The 22,546-nt window shown below is 46.8% G+C and overlaps 1 protein-coding gene across 3 annotated transcripts in view; it reads right to left on the reverse strand.

Annotated features, from left to right (window-relative positions):
* The window catches only part of MTSS1 (metastasis suppressor 1), a 223,775-nt gene that overhangs the window by 48,509 nt on the left and 152,720 nt on the right, over positions 1–22,546 (reverse strand). For all 3 annotated transcript variants that reach the window (XM_006830700.1, XM_006830698.1, XM_006830699.1), the window contains exon 4: positions 3,349–3,433. In XM_006830700.1, the coding sequence (XP_006830763.1) occupies positions 3,349–3,433 (85 nt within the window). The remainder of the gene's footprint in view (positions 1–3,348; positions 3,434–22,546) is intronic.

The raw sequence follows: 22,546 nt of genomic DNA on the forward strand, positions 1-22,546 counted from the left end.
TCTTTCAATAAGGTCTAATATCTTTTTTACCGAGTCTTTGGGGTTTTCTATGTATAGGACCATATCGTCTGCAAATAGAGAGTTTTACTTCCTCTTTGCCAATTTGGATGCATTTAATTTCCCTATATTGCCGTACAGGTCTGGCTAAGACTTCCAAAACAATATTGAATAGGAGTAGTGACAAAGGGCATCCTTGTCTAGCTCCTATTCGCAGAGGGAAGGCTTTCAGTTTCTCGCCATTGAGAGTAATGTAGGCTGTTGTTTTTGTATATATGCTCTTAATTATGTTGCGGAATTTCCCTTCAATTCCTACTTTGTTGAATGTTTTTATCAGGAATGGATGCTGGATTTTGTTAAATGCCTTTTCTGCATCAATTGATACATGATCATGTGGTTCTTCTCTTTTTTCTTATTTATATGGTGGATCACACTGATTGTTTTTCTAATGTTGAACCATCCTTGCATCCCTGATATGAATCCTACTTGGTCATGATGTATTATTTTTTTGATGTGCTGCTAGATTCTGTTGACTAGGATTTTGTTGAGAATTTTTGCATCTATGTTCATGAGGAATATTCATCTATAATTTTCTTTCTTAGTAACATCCCTCTCACTGGTTTTGGTATGAGGGTAATGCTTGCTTCATAAAAAAGTATTAGGAAGTTTTCCATCCTCCTCTATATTCTGGAATAATGTGAGTAGAATTGGTGACAGCTCCTCCCTGAACGTTCAGTAGAACTCACTCATAAAACCATGTGGACCTGGACTTCTTTTGGTTGGGATTTTTTTGATGACCTGATCAATTTCTTCTTTTGTTATGGGTCTTTTCAAGTCTTCTGCTTTACTCTGTGTGAGTTTAGGTAGGTTGTGTTTTTCTCAAAATTTATCCATCTCTTCTAAGTTTTTGAATTTGTTGGAGTAAAACTCTTTATAGTATTCTGTTATTATCCTTTTGATTTCCTTTGGTTCCATTGTGACATCACCCATGTGGTTTCTAACGCAAGTTATTTGTATCTTCTCCCTTTTTTCTTTTGTTAGGTTTGCTGGTGGTTTGTCAATTTTATTAATCCTTTCAAAGAACCAGCTTCTTGTCCTGTTGATTCTTTCTATAGCTTTCTGTTTTCCATCTCATTGATTTCTGCTCTTATCTTTATTATTTCTTTTCTTTTGGAGGCTGTAGGTTCCCTCTGTTGATCTGTTTCTAATTGTTGGAGGTGCTGTGTTAATGTGTTAATTTTGGTTCTTTCTTCTTTTTGGATATGTGCATTTATTGCAATAAACTGTCCTCTCAGCACCGCTTTTGCCATGTCCCACAGATTTCGGTACGTTGTGTTTTCATTCTCATTTGTTTCCAGGAACTTTGTGAATTCACGTTTAATTTCTTCTATTATCCAGTCATTTCTCAGCAGGGCTCAGGTTCTCTCTTGATCCTGAATAAACCAGCTGTCGAGATACCTCCGACCAGTGACGACTCCATGGGTATCAGAGCAGAGCCATGCTTCAGGTGTTTCAAAGGGGAGGTTGGGTGGGTGGGGGTTAGGAAACAGATCACCAGGCCTTTCTTCCAAGGCACTTCTGGGTGGATTTGAACCACTAGCCTTTTGGTTAGCAGCCAAATGTGTTCACCATCTGCACTTGGGTCCCCAGAAAACCTTCATGTTCTTGGCATGATTTTCCTGCTGTTCTTGTTAGGGCCTTCACTTCTCTCCCACTTTATTCCTCCATTGACATCATCACTCCCTTACTTGTTTCCGGTCTCAGATGTTTCCTTTCTGGACCACCTGAGCCCCACAGCCCTATCCACCCTGACTCCCTGTGTTTCTCCCACATCACTCATGCCTGCCTGACACGAGAGCAGATTTATACAGCGCATAAGCTCCCTGAGGGCAGGGAACTGCTGAACTCCATACACTGAAAACAGTGCCCGGCACATACTAGGTGCTCAGCAAACAATGGTTATTAAACTAGAGGGTCGGTCTCCTCATCATAGAACTAAACACTGCTAATGTGCAGAACAAGAAACCATGATGGTACGGTGGGTGCCACGTTGGGCTGCTAACTGCAAAGGTGGTGGTTCAAACCCACCAGCTGCTCTGCAGGAGAAAGAGAGGAAGGCTGTCTGCTCCCATAAAGATGGGCAGTCTTGGAAACCCTAAGCAGCAGTTTTCCTCTGTCCTACAGGGCTGCTAAGAGTTGGAGTCGACTTGATGGTAATGGGTCGTCATAAACGTAGCGTGAGATGCCACAGAGCTGGCATGAAAATAAACGGGGTAACATATTATGAAGCCACCTGTAAGCTGCAGAGAACTTTACAAACCCAAAGGAAACCAATTTCTTATTGCCCACCACCCCGGTGCTCTGTGAAAACTTTAGAAATCTTTCTAAAAAGCCTCAGAGTAGGGATTGCTGTTCCCATTTTACAAGGTCTTAGCTCAAGATAGTTGTTGTTGGGCGCTACTGAATCCATGTAACAGAGTACAATTGCCTGTAGAATTTTCTAGGCTGTCAGGGAAAAGAGGACAACCCTCAACGAGATGGACTGACACAATGCAACAACAGACTGAAACATAGCACTGAGTCTGGAGGTTGATGCAGGGCCGGGCAGTGTTCTGTTCTGTTGTACGTAAGGTTGCTATGACTTAGAACTGACTCAACAGCACCTTAACAACAACAACGTTTACACGAGCTGATCACGGGGGTTTTTCCCCCATGGAGCTGTTGGATGGCTTAGAACTGCCAACCTTTTGGCTGAGTGAGTAACCATCTGAGCCACCAGTAATAAGGTCAGGATTCGAACGCAGGATTCCCACCATGCCCCACTGCCCACCGCGGTGGCCCTGCTGAGAAGATGGCCAGGGGATTTTCACTTCGGCCAGCACTTACACAACTTACTATGCATAAAGCAGACTGTGCACAAATGCAAAATTATGCTCATCTGCACAGAAACTGATGTCCGTTTTCATCTGACCACTGATGACCCCAAATCCCTGTGTCAGCCATTTCTACCCACCCTGGTCACGTGAAATCCAGACAGGAAGCTGGCTTTATGAATTGCGCTCTGCCCCACTTCAGGATGAGGAAGCACTGAGGGGGTTGGAGAGTGGGGCAGGGTAGAGTGGCCCGTCTCACCTTTAACACTACGGCTGTCTTCCCAGGAGGTCTCAGTGCCTCACCCCCACCACAGGTGAGGGGGACACACAGTCCAGAGCACAGGCCCCACCTCGGGACTCACTGTGTCCCTCGTGATGTACAATGACTGACCAGAGTCAAGGAGGAGACTTTGGGATTTTAGAGGTTATGGCGATTTATGCCACATTTTGTTTGCCGTGTGGCGTCAGAACTCCTCACCTGGAAAACTGCCTCAGCTTGGCTTCAATGCTTCTATGCCTCATGCACATCCTGGTCAGGGCTGATCCGATCTCCCGGGTGCCGCCTGAAAAAGCAAGAGAAGCAAGGCTGAGGGACGAGCCGCATTCACGGAGAATGGAGGCGCTCACCGTGCTGAAAAACCTCAGCCAGCAGCATTCAAACTCCCAACCATGCACTTAGGACAAAACAGGTATTTGTATTAGCACTCAAAATACGTGTCTAGCTGATACACTTACATTTAAACCCACACATAGATGTTTACCATTATACACACTTGTTGTTAAGTGCCCTCAAATTGGCTCTGATTCCTCGCAACCCTTTACATGGTTTCCAAGGCTGTCAATCTTTGCAGGAGCAGAAAGCCTCATCTTTCTCCCACAGAGTGGCTGGTGGACTCGAACCACTGACTCTGTAGTTCAAAGTCCAGTGATTATCCTACAGAGCCGCCATGCTCCCCACACATATACATATAAATACACATCTATATATGGTGATGAAACTCCTGGGGTGGCGCTGTGGGCCAGCACTGGACTGTGAACCACAAGACCTGCAGTTAAAATCTACCAGCTACTTCTCGGAAACCCTACACAGGTTCACTATGAGCAGGAACTGACTAGATGACACTAAACAATAACACATCAGGTGACAGGAGTCCTGATGGCTAAGCACTGGGCTGCTAACCACAAGGTCGGTAGTTCAAACCTACTAGGTGCTCCATGGGAGAACGAGGAAGGCGTCTACTCCCATAAAGACTGACAATTTCAGAAACCCTAAGGAAAAGCTCTACTCTGTTTTTCAGGATCATTATGAGTCAGAACTGGCTCAAGGGCATTGAATTTACATGGTGACTGTCACAGGAGTCCTGGTGGGTCAGCAGTTCAAACTCACCCGTCACTCCTCAGAAACCCTATACAGGGTCACTATGAGTCGGAACCGACTCAATGGGACTCAGCAGCAGCAGTAACAAGTATTCTAATGCTCCCTGATGGTCTACTGGTTAGGATTCCACTATTTGAAGTCCTTGTGTGGCGCTGTGGGTTAAAGTGTTGGAATGCAAAGTCAGCTTGAACTGCAAGGTCGGCGGTTCAAGCTCACCAGCTGCTCCTCGAAAACCCTATACAGCTCGCTATGGGTCAGAATCCGACTCTAAGGCACTTAACAACAACATATATCATTAGGAGAATTGGTGTGGTGCTACATGATAAGTACTGGACCGCAAGGTCAGTTTGAACCTCAAGGTCAGCAGTTCAAACTCACCAGGTGTTCCTCAGAAACCCTAGACAGGGTTGTTGTGGGTTAGGACAAACTCGGCAGCACTCAATTAATAACATATCACCAGAATTAAAATTACCTTACTACATGATATTGTTGTTAAGTGCTGTCGAGTTGGTTCCGACTCATAGCAACCCTGTGTAGGGGTTCCAAGGAGCAACTGGTGGATTTGAACTGTAAACCTTACAGTTAGCATTCCAGTGCTTAACCGTACAGCACCATACCAGGAGTCCTATAGTATGATACTCTGGTATTTCTGTTCTATTGGATTTTTAATAAATGTAGACTCTGGTCCAGATACGGATCTAAAAACCTACTAATAATGAGCCCTAAGTTTGATCAAAATAATATCTGATATTCAGAGAAAAGCTGTAGATATTTCTCCCTTCACTTCTGGCAATGTAATCCTCTTAACATGATTTAGAACAGCCAATTAGACCATGTTATCTAGTTATTTCAGTGATTCAAGTCCTAGACTACAAGTAATTCAGAGAACAGGAAAACAAAGGTAATGAAATAACCATGTATTTTTTTGATGAATTTGGGTAACACCAGTGAGTAAAGGTCCTGCTCAGCAAATGGTTGAAGTCAGCTGTACTATGTCTGACTCTCCCGGAATTCTTGTCATATTTTCCCCTGCAGCACACCCTTTGCTGAGATGATTCTAGAAGTCTCTCTTCCTTCCCCCTCTTGGAAACAATGCTTTAATCAGCATTCACTTGGGCGTGGAGGTTGGGGTGGGTACCGCACACTGTAACCCCAGATGGTAATTCTGCCCTGAATGCTGGGAGGTCAGGCACTATGATAAATGTTACGAAAACACAGGAGCTTGTGAAATCAGGGGGAAGTGTCCAATCAGAAGCATTATGTTTTAACAAGCAAGACCTTCTTGGGGAAGCCACAGGAGTCTGTGACAGGTCAAACCAAGTCATGTCAACAGAAAAAAACACCCTCGTTCTCAGCAATGGGACACTATCATGGGTCGTTATTTTCTTCTCTGTCCTCTTTCCAGAAATGCTGATTTGCCATTTCACTATGTTTGCATTGTATTCTGCAAAACTAACAGGTTTCCAGAACAATCACAGTAAGAAAAAACAACAGTGATATAGATCGTGTATCAGCCTCCCTGGTATCCCAGTGGGTTATGAGTTGGGCAGTTTAACCTCAAGGTTGGGAGTTCAGATCCACCAGCCGCTCTGTGGGAGAAAGATGAAGCTGTCTGCTACTATGAAGACTGGCAGTCTCAGAAAGTCTAAGAAGTTCTACTCTGTTCTGTACGGTCACTTTGAGTTAGAACTGACTGGATCAGCTGAATCATTAATTGCTTACACCATCCAGGCCCCCAGATTAAGTGTTTCCTTGGGGGCAAACTCAAGAGTCCTGGTCTGGCACTGTGGGCTAATGCATCAGACAGCAAAGTCGTTTGAACTGCAAGGTTGGTGGTTCAAGCTCACCAGCTGCTCCCTGTCCAACCCATAGCAACCTATACAGGGACGCTATGGGTTGAACAACTCAACAGCACTTAACAGGGAGCAAACTCACCCCCTATAGAGATCAGCTGCTCTAAGAGAACACGGGCAAGAACTAGATGGTACCTGAGGCTGACTTTCCAGAAGTCTCTTTAAAATACTGTCCTCTGGCTCCTAGCACCTGCACCCACTCTCTTAGGGACTGGGGAAACTGACCAGCTCAGCAGCTCCATATATGGTGGTTCACACTGCTCTACCAGCAGGTGGCGCTGTTTCCCCAAGAAGGACTAACTGCCTAGCCTCTCTCAGGGTTTTCTAAGCTTTTACTGCTTGTAAGCAAGGATGAAGAACACTTTATCCCCAGAGAAATATATCCTACTTTTTCTGGGCCTTTATTTGATTAAAAGTTAATAACCTGGCCACACAAGGAAACTGGCACACTCATTCACAGCTGGTGTAAGTGTAAACTGGCACTTCTGTTCAGTAAGAATGAATATTTGGTAGCATCTCTCAAGAAAATTTCCCCTCTGCTTTCAAAGCCTCGGTGATTGATGTAATGGTTAAAGCACTTGGCTGCTACAAGCAATGTCAGTTGTTTGAACCCACTTACCGCTCCACAGCAGAAAAATGTTATAGCTTGCTTCTTTACAGCTGTGCAGCCTTGGAAACCCTACGGGGGAGTTCTACTCTCTGCTACTCAGGGTTGGAATTGACTCAGTGGTAACGGGTTTCCAGAAAGTCTTAAAAACATCTACCCCCTGGACTAGGATAAGAACAAATTCTGACCTATGAAGAGTCAGTAAAATCTGGACACAAAATCTCTTAAGAGTGAACTAATTAAATAAATTGTTGAGTATGACCACACAATGGGCCAGCAGTCTGCACACAGGCATTTAAAATGCTGGAGAGTCATGTTGAAGGTTGTAGGAAGGTGAGGTACTGGTATAAATACCCTTCATATATTAGCAGATCCCTGGGAGGTACAGGTAAGTGCTCAACTACTAGCCAAAAGATTGGCAGTTTGAAACCATGCACAAGTACCTCAGAAGTCAGGTCTGGCAATCTACGTCCAAAAGACTCACAGCCTTGAAAACCCTGTGGAGAAGTTCAACTCTGCACACACAGGATCTCCATGAGTCCAAATCAAATTGGTAACTCACAACAACACATATTAACTCATGTGATCCTCACAGCACCCCCAGAGGCAGGTAATATTAGACTATTCCCATTCCCTTCCACTCCCTGGCTTTGAAAACAATTTTTTATTATGACTTAGGTGAAGGTTTACACAGCCAATCATGAGTTTTTCATTCACCAATTTCATACACATCACCTGGCCCTCGTTCTCCCTGTATTTCCTGTTTCTCAGGGCTTCCTTCGCTCCTAACTCCTCCAAACTCTCCTTGGGTAAATGCTGTGCTTCTGATCTCAAACAGCAGGTGATTCGGAGGTGTACCCCACTAGTGCTATTGTTCCTCTTACAGATGTGTCTATTGTTAGGGTGAAAACTGAGCCACAGCAGAGGAGTTTGATTACAGACAGGAAATGTGTATCAAGTAATTGTGCACAGGCTACACTAGCAAAGGCGCCCATGGTTCAGTGGCAGAATCCTTGCCTCACATTTGGAGGACCAGGGTTCAATTCTCAGTCAATGCACCACTGCCCACCTGACAGTGGAGGCTTGTGTGTTGCTAGGATACTGAAAAGGTTTCAGCAGAGCTTATAGACTAAGATACACTAGACAGAAAGGCATGGAGATTTACTTCTGAAACTTAAGACAATGAAAACCCTATGGATTTCAGTGGTCCAATCCACAACTCATCAGGAGACTGGTCAGCATGTCCTTTCATTGTGCATGGGGATGCCACGAGTTGAGGATGACTTAATGGTCATTAACAACACAGCGCTGGTAAGTGAGATCAAACCTAGGCTCTGTATCATGAACCAGTTTGCTATCCTCCTACAGAATCTATGCACAAAGGGAGATGAGAAGAGGCAGAGACCAGAACCTAGAACTCCATGCTGAAGCTCATTCATCTACACTCTGTGACTAGGGCTAAGTTACGTAATTTTGATTCTTAAGCTCAGAACTGTTAAGTGAGTATCTCAGGTACAGGTCCATCTTTGCTGAGCAGAGAACTAAGTGATGGAGAGTGGGCTCCAATGTCTTCGGATGTCTCAGTTTCTCCAAGATACAGTAAAAAGGTGCAAAATGATTCCATGAAGGGTCTGCTCCCAACCTCAATCCTGTGCTCTGCCACCCTCCCAGATGTTTCCCATAGATCCCCACAGACCGTTTGTAATCCCCGGAAAAGCCCAAGTCTTCCCAGAAACAGTGAACGATAGAAGAGCACATGCGTCCACTCCTGTGCCTCCGAGGACTAGGATGCCCGAGAAAGGAGACAGAATCAACAGCTTCAACCACAGTGACTCTGTAGGACAGGAGCAAGGGCAGGGGGCAGGCAGGTGACATGCCCTGGGACACCTAACATAAGACACGCCCATTAGCACTGCTAATCTCGGCAGCACGGGCTACCACGTAAACAGTCCAGCTCTGAATCTTGCTAAAACCTACACTAAAAAGGAAGCAATCAGCGGGTTTGAATCATTTTCGGGGAAGTTTGGTTTGTCAAGAACTTTATTTTGAGAATGTGCTTAGTTGTGGATTCAGATGGCTGGGTGAGGCACATTCTGCACCTTGGGAATGACAACCAAAAATCAAATCCAAAACCAGTGGTCATAGATTCTGGCCCATGGCGACCCTTTATGTTACAGTGTAAGACTGCCTTGTAGGGTTTGCTTGGCTGTGTTGGAAACTCTATACAGGGTCGCTATGGGTCAGAATCGATGGCACTTAACAACAACAACAATGGAAACTGTATACAAGGTCGCTATGGGTCAGAATCGACTCGACGGCACTTAACAACAACAACAATGGAAACTGTACAGGGTTGTTATGAGTCGGAACCAACTTGATAGTATACAACAACAACAACAATCTTTATAGAAGCGGAGCACCTGGCCCCACTGGGTGGGTCTGAACCTCCAACCTTTGCAGTCTGGGACATTAACCCACAGCGCCACACCAGGACTCCACTTACTGGCTTAAAACAGCACAAATGTATTATCTTACAGTTCTGGAGTTCAGAAGAAGACAAAGGTCCTAGTCCTCAAGGGGAACACAGAATGGTTGGGGGAGACCTATAAAATGGTGTCAAGGACTCAACTGTTGCAGCAAACCCTATGAGGTATGCATCCTTGTGCCCATTTTACAGATGAAGAAACTGAAGCTCAGGAGGATTAACCACCTCATCGAGGGTCACCAGCCAGTAGGTGGTAGAAAGAAGATGCAAGCCCTGCTTTTGCTGGTTCCAAAAGGCCCTTTTCCACTATGAGCTGAAAGTATTCCTAACTGATGACAAAGGTCCATATTAATGTCACAAATCTAACAAATTGTTCATGTGTATTTAGGGCACAGGGAGGATCTACGAAGGAAGGAAAGCAAAGCCACTGAACCTCTCTCCCTTCCCTTCACAAGCCTGAGGTGGCTAACCCTTCGCCCTGCCACTTGCCACAGTGGCTCTGCTGTGAGGGACAGACGGTGGCCTCCATCATCAAGTGGCATTGTCCTGTCCCTGCAAGCTGCCTCCTTTGCAGACGGCTCCCCCCCCTCTCCACACAGCAGGGGACTAATGGGTGCCTAGTGCGGGCAGGTGGCAATCGAGGACTGAAAAGCCTTTCTGTCAGGCCCAGCTTCCGCAGCAGGGTGGGGAGGAAGTAAGATTTAGAAATGCTTTGGCTGGAGCGCCTGCTACAGTGAAGTCCCTATCCCTCTCAGCTGCCCCTCCCTCTCAGGGACTGTGGTGTGGGAAGGCTAATGAGACTCAGGAGACGATTCTCTGAGATCTCGGCAGAGGAACCAAGGAACCCGGGCTCTCAACCTGGGCACTGGAGACATTCAGGCTGGGTTATTCTTTGCTGTGGGGGCTGTCCTGGGTAGGAAATTTAGCAGCGTCCTTAACTGCTACCATTAGATGTCAAAAGTGCTTCCCCATCTCCATCTCCAGTTGTGACAACTCAAAACGCATCCAGATAATTGCTGAACACCCTCTGTGGGGCAAAACCATCCTCAGTTGAACACCCTCGGTTACACATATACAGGCATATTGCAGGGTCCGCTCTAGACCACAACAGTTAAGTGAGAATGTCAGTAGAGGCAGTCTTTAACTTTTTGGTTTCACAGCGAATATCTCGCATTGTGGGTTAATGTGCCAGACTGCAAAGCTGTTTGAATTGCAAGGTCGGCGGTTCACACACACTAGTTGCACCTTGGAAACTCTATATAGGGTTGCAATGGGTCAGAATTGACTCCAAGGCACTTCACAACAACAACAACATAGTCTATCCAGGAGTTCTGGTGTGGTGCTGGAGGATAAGTACTGAACCGCAAGGTAGTTTGAACCACAAGGTTGGCGGTTCAAACTCACCAGCTGCTCCTTGGAAACCCTATATACATATACAGGGTCACTATGAATTGGAACCAAATTGATGATACTTAACTACAAAAATAAATTCTATTCAAGGAGCTCTGCTAGTGCTGTAGGATAAAGGCAGGACTGCTAACCGCAGTTCAGCAGTTCAAATCCACCAGCGGCTCCTCAGGAGAAAGATCAGTGTGCTGACAGTGGTACTCCAAGGCCTGGGTAAGCCAACGGGTGCATTGTGTTCCCTTTGTTGCAAGTTGTTGTTGTTAGGTGCCATCAAGCTGGTACCGATTCATAGGGACCCTATGCATAACAGAACGAAACGCTGCCCGGTCCAGGGCCAACCTCACAGTTGTTGCCACTTTGCCAATCCATCTCACTGGGGGTCTTCCTCTTTTTCTTTGACCCTCCACCCTAACAAAGATGATATCCTTCTCCAGTGACTGGCCCCTCCCTTTGTTGCATGTTGTTGTTGTTGTTGTTGTGTGCCGTCGAGTCGGTTCCGACCCATAGCGACCCTGTACAGGGTTTCCGAGGGTGTAAATCCTTACGGGAGTAGAAAGCCTCATCTTTCTCCCGGGAAGCAGCTGGTAGTTTCGAACCACTGACCTTTAGGTTCGCATTGTTTCTGATTTCCAGTTTGAGCTTCCTGTGAAGGAATCCATGAATCTTAGATGTTTAGTTTACACTGTTGTCCCTAACCTCTTACAGTCTCCCCATGACATCTCATTTGACGGTGGTCTCTTTATTTTGAAATTTACTTGCATGTATCCCATCTTTCTAAACATGCCGCTTATTTTGTAGAAGCAACAAATCCCCATGTTTTACAGTCGTCTCTCCAAGGTGTCCAGAGGTCATAACTAACCGACTCACTGATGGATGGTCCATATAAGTGGTGCATACAGGTTTGGGAGCACACGCAGCGGACTCTACATGTCTGGAGGTGGTGAAGCAGGGGCATAACAGAGAACAGCTTACTCATTGGGAAGGGGAACAGACAGAAGCCACTGGGTTGGCATATTTTACAGAGAAAATAAGGAGCAGGGGTTAAAACAGCAGATCAGTCAAGGTGAGCCATCAGTCAGGTCCTGCAGGAGGGCCCGGCCGGCTGGGGTAAGTACTGCAGCCGGGGCCACTGTGTCTGCTCCTACGGTGCGCTGGCCACCTTGTAATACAACCCTCACGTCTCCACCATCTAATATCACCTTCTCCAAGGAGCTGCCTAATGAGGACACGGAAGGCAAGAGAAGAGCAAAGAGTATGGCTTCTATGAAAATTGCAATTGTTTCTCTAGCCCAACATCTCGGAATAACAGGGAACGAGCAGGAGCAGTCCAGAGGCCTGTCTGGGGAGCTCTGTGGGTCCTATCCGTGACGGGACTCAAAGCGGTGGCACCCAGAGTTTCATGGCCAACCACCGAGCCCCCTTCAAACTCAACGGGCAGCTATCTGTCTGGACGTCTGTGGTCTGGCGCTGCATACCAGAACTATGACAAATGGGTGGCACGAATAAACGGAAATGTCCTCTCTCACAGTTTAGGTTAGCTGTCCAAACTGAGGGCACAGACTGAAGGGCAAGGCTCTCTCTGTTCCCTCTGGGGGAGACGTTGGTCTCGGCGTCTCTGGCGTTCATCTTGGTGTTTCTTGGAGACCGCCATGTTTCCTCCATGTGTGTTTGCCTGTTGCTATGCCTCACCTGCCCAGACTCTATCTGCACAGGTCATTAGGTTTAAGACGCACCCCGCACTGACATGCTCTGACAAGAAGCCCTGTTCCAAATGTTACTGCTTTCCAGGGGGTCAGGATTCCAACACACAGGTTTTAGGAGGACACAATTCCATCCCAACATGGCTGTTGACCACAGAGCCATCAGTGGTGCCATGGCCCTAGGGCTGTGCTGTTGTTGTGTTTTTTAATCGCAGTCCGAAACAAATGAAAAGTTAAGTTTCCTAGTCAATCCAGCCCTCAGCATGAAGTGCTCAGGACCACTTCTGACCGAGGGGGTAATATTCCCACTTCAATACAGGAGGAAACAGCCTCTCTCCTGTCTTCCTCCCGAGCCCCTGCGCTCAGAGGGCCCAGAAGTCAGGGTATTGTCAGGTGTCTTTTCACCTTGGCGCTGACTGGAAGGGTGCCAGGCTCAGGGTCACAGAAGCTGCCTCAGCGGGCGTCAGCTGCGCTCTGGCTGGGCCCACCATCTGTCACCCGGGGGGATGCCTGAGCTCCACACTCAACATAGCTCACGCAGCTCTGCAGAGCTGCAAGGGGACACTGGTGGTTACACGCCCTGGCAAATCTTGTCAGCATGTCTGGGAATGCTTTTATGTTATGCTTTCAATGATGGGGCACACAGTCTTTGAAAGGGAGATTGAGACTGCTTCAAGAAGGCATCTCAGAGTCCAGAGGTGGGACCAAGCAGCATCCATCACCAGGTAGATGGTGAAACAAACGATGGTACCTACATACAATGGACTATTAGTCAGTCATAAAGAGAAAGGGCACTCTTAACATGTTTCTCCAGTCTTTGATGATGACTTCATCCACATTTTATTTGATGGCATTTTTAAAAAATAAAAAAAGCAATTTGCTTATTATGTGGTGGTGTTGGTAAGTGCAGTGGAGTTGGTTCTAACTCATAGTGACCTCACATGCAGTAGAATGAAACACTGCCCAGTCCAGCGCCATCCTCACAGTTGGTTGTTATGTTTGAGCCCATTGCTGCTGCCACTGTGCCAATCCATCTTGCTGGGGGTCTTCCTCTTTTTCACTGACCCTCCAATTTTCCAAGTATGATGTCTTTCTCCAGGGACTGGACCCTCCTGACACTATGTCCAAAGTATGAGAGACAAAATCTTCCCATTCTGGCTTCTAAGGAGCATTCCGGCTAAACTTCTTCCAAGACAGATTTGCTTGTCCTTCTGGAAGTCCACAGTACTTTTAATATTCTTTGCCAACATCATAATTCAAATGCATCAACTCTTCTGTGGTCTTCCTTATTCTCTGCCCAGCTTTCACATGCATATGAGATGACTGCTTGAAAATACCATTCTTCAGTTTTTCACTCATCTTTCAGAGTTTCATAAAACATGTAATTCCTTCGGGACAGTCCATACAACTGGTGTGTACACATCTGGACAGATTCTGAAAACACGATGCTGAAATAAGTGAATGAAGTCAGACACAAAAGGACAAATATTGTCTGATTCCATTTTTATGAAACATCCAAAAGAGGTGCTCAGGATATTAAGAACTCTGATGCCTGAGTTCAACATGGTTACCAGGGAGGGGCATGAGGAAGGGAGGCGGGGAGGAATATTGTTCAAGGGGTGCTGTTTTCCGTAAGGGTGATGAGAACCTCGGGAAATGCATTACCGGAGATGGTTGTACAACATCGGGTGTATGAGAACCTCGGGAAATGCATTACTGGAGATGGTTGTACAACATGGGGTGATGAGAACCTCGGGAAATGCATTACCGGAGATGGTTGTACAACATGGGGTGTATGATTAATGTCACTGAATTGTGTACATAAAAATGGTTTTGTTATGTATATTTTACCACAATAAAAAATTTTTTTTAATGGCATCTGATTGTGAATCTGAATTCTAACAAGAAGTAAGGACAGCACACAAGACCTTTGACAGGACAGCTGCAACCCTAAGATAAAGCCGGGCATGCCTTTATACTGTGGGCTCCCACTGGCTACCAGTTTGACCAGATGATCCCTCTTCCCTTTAAGAGAAATGATCTTATGGTGTCCTGATGCTGGCGAGGAGAAAGGACACACAGCTATAGGACATGGTCTCGTTACTGTGTGGGCAGAATGGTGACAACACTCCCCTCCAACCCCACGGACACAGCATCTCTACTCCTGAACTGGGAACGGTGGGTTTTCAACGGTGGCCTCAGAGCTGGAAGGAGCCACCTTAGAGAACTCAGAAAGGAACCAGCCGGCAGTTCCTGGCTGTTGGGAATCACACCCTTATCTTTCAGCAGAAGGTATGTTAGGGAGGGCCACCTTGAGGTGGTGTCTCTCATTCTCACCTGAGCTTCTTGTGAGTTAGCTGGCTCCTTTCAGGGGACTGTGGCGCTCATGAAAGGTCAAAGAAGGTGCTCAGGATGTTACAAACATCAAATTAACAAATGATGGGCTTTTTTCTGGCTTTATCAGCATTTTATTTTTATCCTTGAGCACGAAGCGATGGACAACTGGCAGAAGGTGGCATCATCTGCTCAGCCACAGGGAAGGGAGCGAGCGGGAAAGGAGACATCCAGTTCCTGGTACTTCAGTTACCACTCACTAGGGATGGTTAAGCTCAAATCACTGAACAATGTCAGATTCCTGGTTTCAGAGCTATGCAAATTTTTCCTATGCGGGATCAAGATCACCGAAACACATACCTTGATTTCAAGGAATGAACCAATGAGAGAGTGGTACACATAGTCAACACGCACGGCAGTGAACCAGAAGGTTAGAGGTTCAAGTCCACCCAGCGGTGCCTCAAAAGAAAAGCCTGGCCATCTACTTTTAAAAACTGACCCCCGAAAGTCCTGTTGAGCCCAGTTCTACTGTGACACAGGTGGACAGAGTCGTCATGAGCTGGAATTTAGTCAACTGTTGTTTTTTAATGGATGAGAAATATGAATAGTACCATACAAAGAATGACAGATTCCTTTGTCTTCACTGTTTTCCTTAGAACAAAAGTGAAAAACACTTAAAAGATGTTCAAAAATAAACCGTTAGAGTCCCCACCAAAGGAAGCACAACTTCCTTTTTGTTACAATGGTCATCCTAACAGCCAGCTTCGGTCTTCAAGGAAGAGAAACGCATGCTGAGCTTCCTGTTCCAAACGGTTTCATTCGGCAACTGTCTACAGAAGAGGCTGCCGTGGAACACCCAGCTGGTGTTTACGGGGCAGCTAATACCGTGTGCTCAGCACATGCCAGGTAGGGTCAGTGGCACGTTTCTGGAAGACTGTGGTGCCCACAGACTGCCAACTGTTATCAGACGACAATCTCCCAGCCAATCTCACTTCCCTGCCTCTCCCACTTCACAACTTTTCAAAAAAGCAGAGGAAACAAAACCACACACCATCCTACACCATCTGGCAGCTTTGGGCCAGCAAACGCCAAGATTCTGGCAGGCACAAAGACCAATATTCCTCTTCCTTTGTTGCTGTTTTAAAAGCAAAGTGAGCATGGTAATAAGGCAACACAAAACACCGACACGCTCGCACTAAGGGGAACACGTACTGGGAGCACACAACATCCTGGCAGGGAGTTTTCTGGCGCTGGTTCCCGATGGAATGTCCTACACAGTACGGGGGAGGCCACTGGGAGATGCCGGACGTCTGTCACCCTGAACTCCCACTGAGAGCTCTGCCTGCAGGGCACTGACCACACAGAGGAAGAGCTAAGCACCCATCTCCCGCAGAAGGAGGACCCTACGCCTGGACTGCAGAGAGCAGGCCCTGGAGTTCCCCTCTTGCTCTGTGTCTGCTGGAGACCAACCTCCTTGAAAGGAACACAGAGCAGGTACTCTCAAGGGCTGCTGGCCTAAGGATTTCCCAGCACTCCTGGAGGAGCCATAGTGGCGCAGTGGCTACTAAGTGTTTGACCAGCAGCCACTCCATGGGAAAAGGTGTGACAGTCTGCGTCCATGAAGACTTGCAGCCTTGGAAACCCAGTAAAGCTGTCGTATATAGTCACTGTGAGTTTGAGTCAACTCAGCACCGATGGGTTTGAAAAACTCTGAACTCTGAGAGTGTATCGACTTTCCTACCTCTCAGGAAGCAATCCTGCAGCTCTCCAAATTACTAGGAACAGCTGACGTTTACTGAGGCTTGCAACAGATTACTTGCAAGCTCATTACGTTCATTAAAAAAAAAAAAAAAAAAAAATCTCATTATATCCTGTACACCTCTATAAAGTATGTCATTATCCTAAATTTACAAATGAGGGAAAAGGGGCTCAGAGAGGTTAAATAGCTTGTCCCAGGTCACACAGCCGAATTCAGGATTTACACCCAGGGCTGATTATATAGCCAAGACTCTTAACCATTCTATTCTTGGGGTGATCTTGCTGCTAAACACTCAGCTACTAACCAAAAGGTTGGGGGTAGTTCACATGTACCCAGAAGAAGAAAAACCTGATAATCTATGTCTGAAAGGTCACAGTCATTTAAAATCCTATGAGTGCTGTTTTACTCTGACACACACGGGGTCTCCTTCAGTCGAGTTCATTTCCCACCCCCCCATGACCAGGTGGGTGTGATTTATTATCCCTGTGCTGTATCTGCTCCGGTTACGCACAGCTGTTCATTTCGTGGGTCATAGTGTCCCTTGTCCTAGGGAAGATGGGAGACAGTTCTCAACCCTGTTGCCTTAGGATGCATCTGCAACAGACAAAGGCCACGGGGTTAACTCTGCTCAGATGGTAACAGTCTCCAAGAACATTGTGTTGACTATTCTGAGGCTGAATCTGGACTTGATAGAAAACAGAGTACTGGGTTGGCTAGCAGCGTCCACCTCGGGTGTAGGGACAATGGATGTTTGGCCCTCTATTCAGGCCTTGCCTGAAGTTCTCAAAGGAGAACCAGAGCTGCAACTTTGCAAGCTTTGATGTGCATCAGAAACCCTGAGGGATCCTGCGAAAATGCAGATTCCAGGTGATGCTAATATGTTGCTGGACCACCTTGTTTAAACACAAATACTCTAGTATTTCATCATACCATATATGCCTCTTCCCACCTCCCTGTAAACACCACCAGCATGCAGAGACCCTGCCAGACCAGGTGTCCCGATGTGGAGGCGAGACATGGGACACACGATGGTTCACTGTGTTGTGAAGACACTGGGGACCCACAGGGACAGAGTCCTGCTGAGGACATGTAGCCTCCACCCACAGCCAGACTTTAACAAACGAGAGCTGCAGCTCTGGGCCCATAAACGCGGAAGCCTGAGCATGGCAGACAGGGGCTCCCTGGGCCTCCACCTGCCTCCATCCCAGCCACATTTACAGAACCTTTGGTACACGACAGCGGGCCTGGAGCAGGCTTTTTTCCTCTTCCTTGTGGAAGATTTAGAAGCAGCTAGAGGCCCCCTAAAGCATATGCACATGTTGATGGGAGAATGGAGGTGAGGGGTGGAAGACAGGGAAGTGGGGAAGGGTACTCACCTCCACCCACACTCCAGCTGCCCACTGTTTGCTGTTGTTGCTCTTAGTTGTCATTGTGTTGGCTCTGACTCATGGTGACCTTATGTGTAACAGAACAAAACAGTGCCTGTCCCTGAGTCGACCTCATGATCACTGGTACATGTGAGCACACTGATAACGCCCTTCAACCTGGAAGGCTCACCAAACCCGCTGTGATCCACACAGTTTTCCTTGCCTCCCGTTCTAAAGTACATCACCAGGCCTTTCTTCCTAGCTTCCCAGGGTACTATGGGCATTGGTGAAACAATCATGTGTCCTGGGCTTAATGCTCTGGGGGCCTGTGCTTACCATTAGACCATGTGTAGCACCTTGGGGGAAACAGTATCCAAGCCATCCCTGAATTCCCAATGACAGGCAAGAGGGGTTGTCTAGAATAAGAGAACATAGATATCTGCAGATAAAGGAACCAAAACAAAAAAGAGCTTTTTTTAAAAAAAAAGAAGAAACAGATGGTATTCTAAAAAGCAGATACAACATTTAGACAGAGCATTCAATCTGAACTCTCAGGAGAGGGCAAGGAGAGGTTCTTATCCATTCAAAAGGAGACCTGGTGGTGCCATGGGTTAAGCATCAGGCTGCTGAGCACAAGGTTGGTGGTTAAGCTCACCAGCTGCTCCACGGGAGGAGGATGAGGCTGTCTGCTCCTGTAAGGATTTATGGACTCCGAAACCCTGTCCCATAAGTAGGGTCGCTGTAAGACAGAGTCCGTTCATTGGCAGTGGGGCTGTATTTTGGGGTTATCCATCCATCCATTCACTCATTACAATTAGGGACTAGGAATGCTGGCCCCCAAAGCTGTGTTTATGGCAGCTCCCCTGGTTTAAGGCTTAAGACTAACTAAGGAAGAAGAACATCTAAATGCAAATCTATCAAGAATACGTAGATCAGTGCTTGGCCAATCAGCCTGCCTTCCAAGTGAAACTAACCGCATGATCTTGATAAACGAAACATTCTATGATGGTTACCAGGGATGGGAAGGAAGGGAAAATTATTCAAGAGCTAGAGGGTAGACACATGTTAACATGGGTGACAAGAGGGAGGCTGACAGAGGGAAGATGAAGGTAGTGGAAGGCAGAGGGAGGAATGCAAGACTTAAAGTGAACAGAGGTAAACATTGCTTACTGATGGTACGTGGAAGGGACTATCATGGTAATGAAAACAAGTGTCTGATTTGTTGAATGTAAAGCTGATATCTGCTCTCAATTCACAATAAAAAGTTTTTTTAATTAAGCGTGTGAGCACCTAATATGTGCGAGGCCGTATGTGACAATAGGAGAGGGATTCTTCTTCCATGTAAGAATGAGAACAAAAGGGGGAAGGAGGGAATGAAGGCAAAACAAAGAACCAAATATTGTTAAGACACAGGGCTGCTACAGCCCACAAATGATCCCATAAGGATGCAATGAGGGCCCATTAAAATGCTTACTTTATGAAGAGCAGATTTTTTTTAGCGGATAATTACTAGCAATCTCAGGAAGCCCAGGCCCCCTTATACACTATTTGAAAAGCCTTTACAGGCACGGAGCTGTTACCATGACAACAATCACTTGGTTGAATGTGAAGAGGGACAAGGGACCTGCCAATGGGTATTCTCAACAGTAAGCCATGAGGTTCCTTAAAGGTACTTTCTGAAAATCTTCAGCATCTAGGAATAAACCATCTCAAAGCTGAGTGAGACTTCAGGGGAGTTCTATTTTATAGTGATCCTGGAATTTCTTCTTTACCATCCTGCTAACCAGTCAAAGAGACTAGGTTGACCCTTCCCACTTTCCCATTTGGAGGAAGAAGGTAGGGAGCTTTCCTTGGGTGGCCAGGGAGGATAGGGCTAAGGAAGGGAAGGAGCTCTTACATAAAGAACCTTTCTGGCTATTACTGCTAACCAAAAGGCTGGAAGGTCGAATCCACCCAAAAGCACTCAGAAGAAAGGCCTGGCCATGGACTTTTGAAAAACAAATCGGCCATTGGGAACTCTATGAAGCAGAGTTCTGCTGTTACACACATGAGGGTGGCATGAGCCACAGCATTCCTTTGTAAGGGGAAGGTTTACATAGAGGATACCAGTCTCTGACAAAGGCTGCCATGAACTCAGTGAGGTCACAATAAACAAGACCAGGGTAGGAAGGTAGAATCAGGTTTAAATCAGAGCTGGACTCTGTTCTAGCCTTTATAAAGAGCATTGGAATCCTTCATTGTCACAATTACTCGAAACAGAAACCTTACCAAAGACCCTGGAGTAGCCAGTGAACCACACAGAAGGCTGCACAGGGTAAAGGTGTGAGCATGTGCTTGCCCGACACATCACGTTCACGGACACACACACACAGCCAGCACCTGACCCTGGGCAGCATCATGGATGATGCTTCTTCAAAGGCCCTGGTCAGAAAACATTTTTGAGACAGACACACACGGATTCTTAGGTAACACAGAGGGACAAATTTGCGCAGACAAGAGCCGGGAGAAGTGGACATCAGAAAAGGGGGTACAAGTCACGTGGAAGTGGCACCCCCACATTTTGCTCATGTGGCAGCAGAAGGGCCTCCCAGAGTCCATTCTCCACACGGAGAGGCTGTGAGATGACAGTACCCGGGAACGTCATCTGACTGTGACAGGAAAGGGCTAGAACCCTTGGCTTCCTTCACGGCATCCCAAATAGCCCATCTGCATCGTTCATAGGCTCTCTGGGCTGGAGCGTGGTACCCGAGACAGCTGTGCTGAGGCAAGTGATGCTGTATTTCATACAAGAAAAAGAGAAAGAGCAAGGAAACGGCCTGTTGTAGAGATGAGTCTGACGGCACAACAGCTAAGACTGGGCTGCTGAGAGGTTGGTGGTTTGAACCCAGCGATCTGCCCCTAGAAAGATTAGTCTAGAAAATCCTATGGGGCAGTTCTTCTTTGTCACATGGTGTCTCTCTGAGTGAGAATGGCCTTGACAAGGCCCAACAACAAGCTGTCTTAGACCCTGGTGTGCTTTGTTGCAGTTGCTGGCAAGCTGGTTCCAGCTCAAGGCACCACATACACAATGGAGTGAAACACTCCCCGGTCCTGCACCATCCCCTGCAGACTGAATCGCTGAGACCCATAGGCTGTTCAAAGACTGATATTCGGAAGCAAAACACCAATGGACTTAGTGACCTTATAAACAATGCCTACCACTGACTGGGCGGCACTTAACCACCATCACCACCATCCCAAATGCAGACTGGCAACATCCGTGGGAAGGATTTGCTTGGACCTAGAACACTCTCCCTGACATCAGAGGCCCACTTGGGTATCCTTTCAGGTTTGATATGGAGACTGGTATGCTATGCACCAATGAGTGAAAGCATACCAGAACACATCACTCATGCTAGGAAGGGGTCCCGTGCGCTGGGGTCTCACAGAGGTAGCCCACCAAACCTCTCAGTCCTGAACCCAGTGCTCATCTGAAGACGAACCCAACCAACTGTCCTAATTGTATTTGGATAAGCAAACGTAATCTCTAAGGTGAGCACCATCACAGAGGGGAACTCAAAACCAGCCATTGACAGCTGAGTGTGTGTGTGTTGGGGGGGAGTGGGGGTGCGAGCAGAGAGGTTCCTGATCAGAGGACAAAGGATGGAGGAACTGGCAGGAGTAGACATGTTCCCATTACAAAACCGGGGACCCCCTTCCAGATGAGTGTGGGTGTCCACAGGAAACAGACCTGCAGAATAGTCATTGCCCACTGCCCAGTTAATACGAAGCATAAAGTGAGTGACCTTTCAGGTAGAAATCTTCACATCTGCTTGCTTGCCAAGGTGGAGCCCTTATGGCTAGGTGGAGATTACACAGGGAGATAGCATTTGAGTGTCTTTACATTCAAAGCAGAGTCCTGGTGTGGCAATCTGGACTAACGGGCTGGGCTGCAAAATCAGTTTGAACCACAAGGTCAGTGGTTCAAGCTCACCAGCTGCTCCTTGGAAACCCTTAACTGGGTCACTATGGGTCAAAACTGACTCAACGGGCACTTCAATAGCAACATTCAAAGAAAGTGGGAGACCGACAGACATACGAGGAAGTCTGAGGGCAGGGGTGGGTTTAATCATCAGGCAACACTGGGTTACTGGAGGAATCCTGAATTATATTCGGCACACACACACCCATTCACAAGCAGATCAGTAACTGCTGTATGAGAAAATGAGAGGGCGCAAACCCTATTTTCTTATTCTTTTAATTCAAAACACAGAGAGCCATCCAGTAGATTAAATAATCACAGGATAATCTCAACCCAGCCTTAAAAGCGCCATTTTAGTAAGTAAGAAGATTCCGAAGCTAGCATGCCTGCTTACTTCACATCTTAGTCGGCAGGACACTTTGGTATTCCGGACTGAGGGAACCTGAGGGAGCTTTCTCTTGTCCAGACTCCTGAAAGCACAGAAGGAGGGTACCAGGCTCCAGGGACTATGCACCTACACCCAGGCCCTCGGCCACACCACCTCTCTGTGCACTCATCTATAGAGTGACATCTTACAGATGAAGACTTTACAGGGCTCAAGACAGCAGGACAACTGAGTGGGTTTCCACAGGATAGGATCTGGATTCTGGATTGGACAACTTGGTTCACTGTTCTGATTCTCATTGTCAATGATGGGATCTTGGGTGGTATCCACTCTGAGCCTCAGTTTCTTCTTCCAATACAATCTCCTCCACAGAGGCACCAGGGATTAAATGTGGTAATCCATGTAGGATTAGAAATCCTAAAATGAGCAGGTCTTGAAGA

This window comes from Chrysochloris asiatica, unplaced genomic scaffold (genome assembly GCF_000296735.1).
Source record: "Chrysochloris asiatica unplaced genomic scaffold, ChrAsi1.0 scaffold00001, whole genome shotgun sequence".
NCBI lineage: Eukaryota > Metazoa > Chordata > Mammalia > Afrosoricida > Chrysochloridae > Chrysochloris > Chrysochloris asiatica.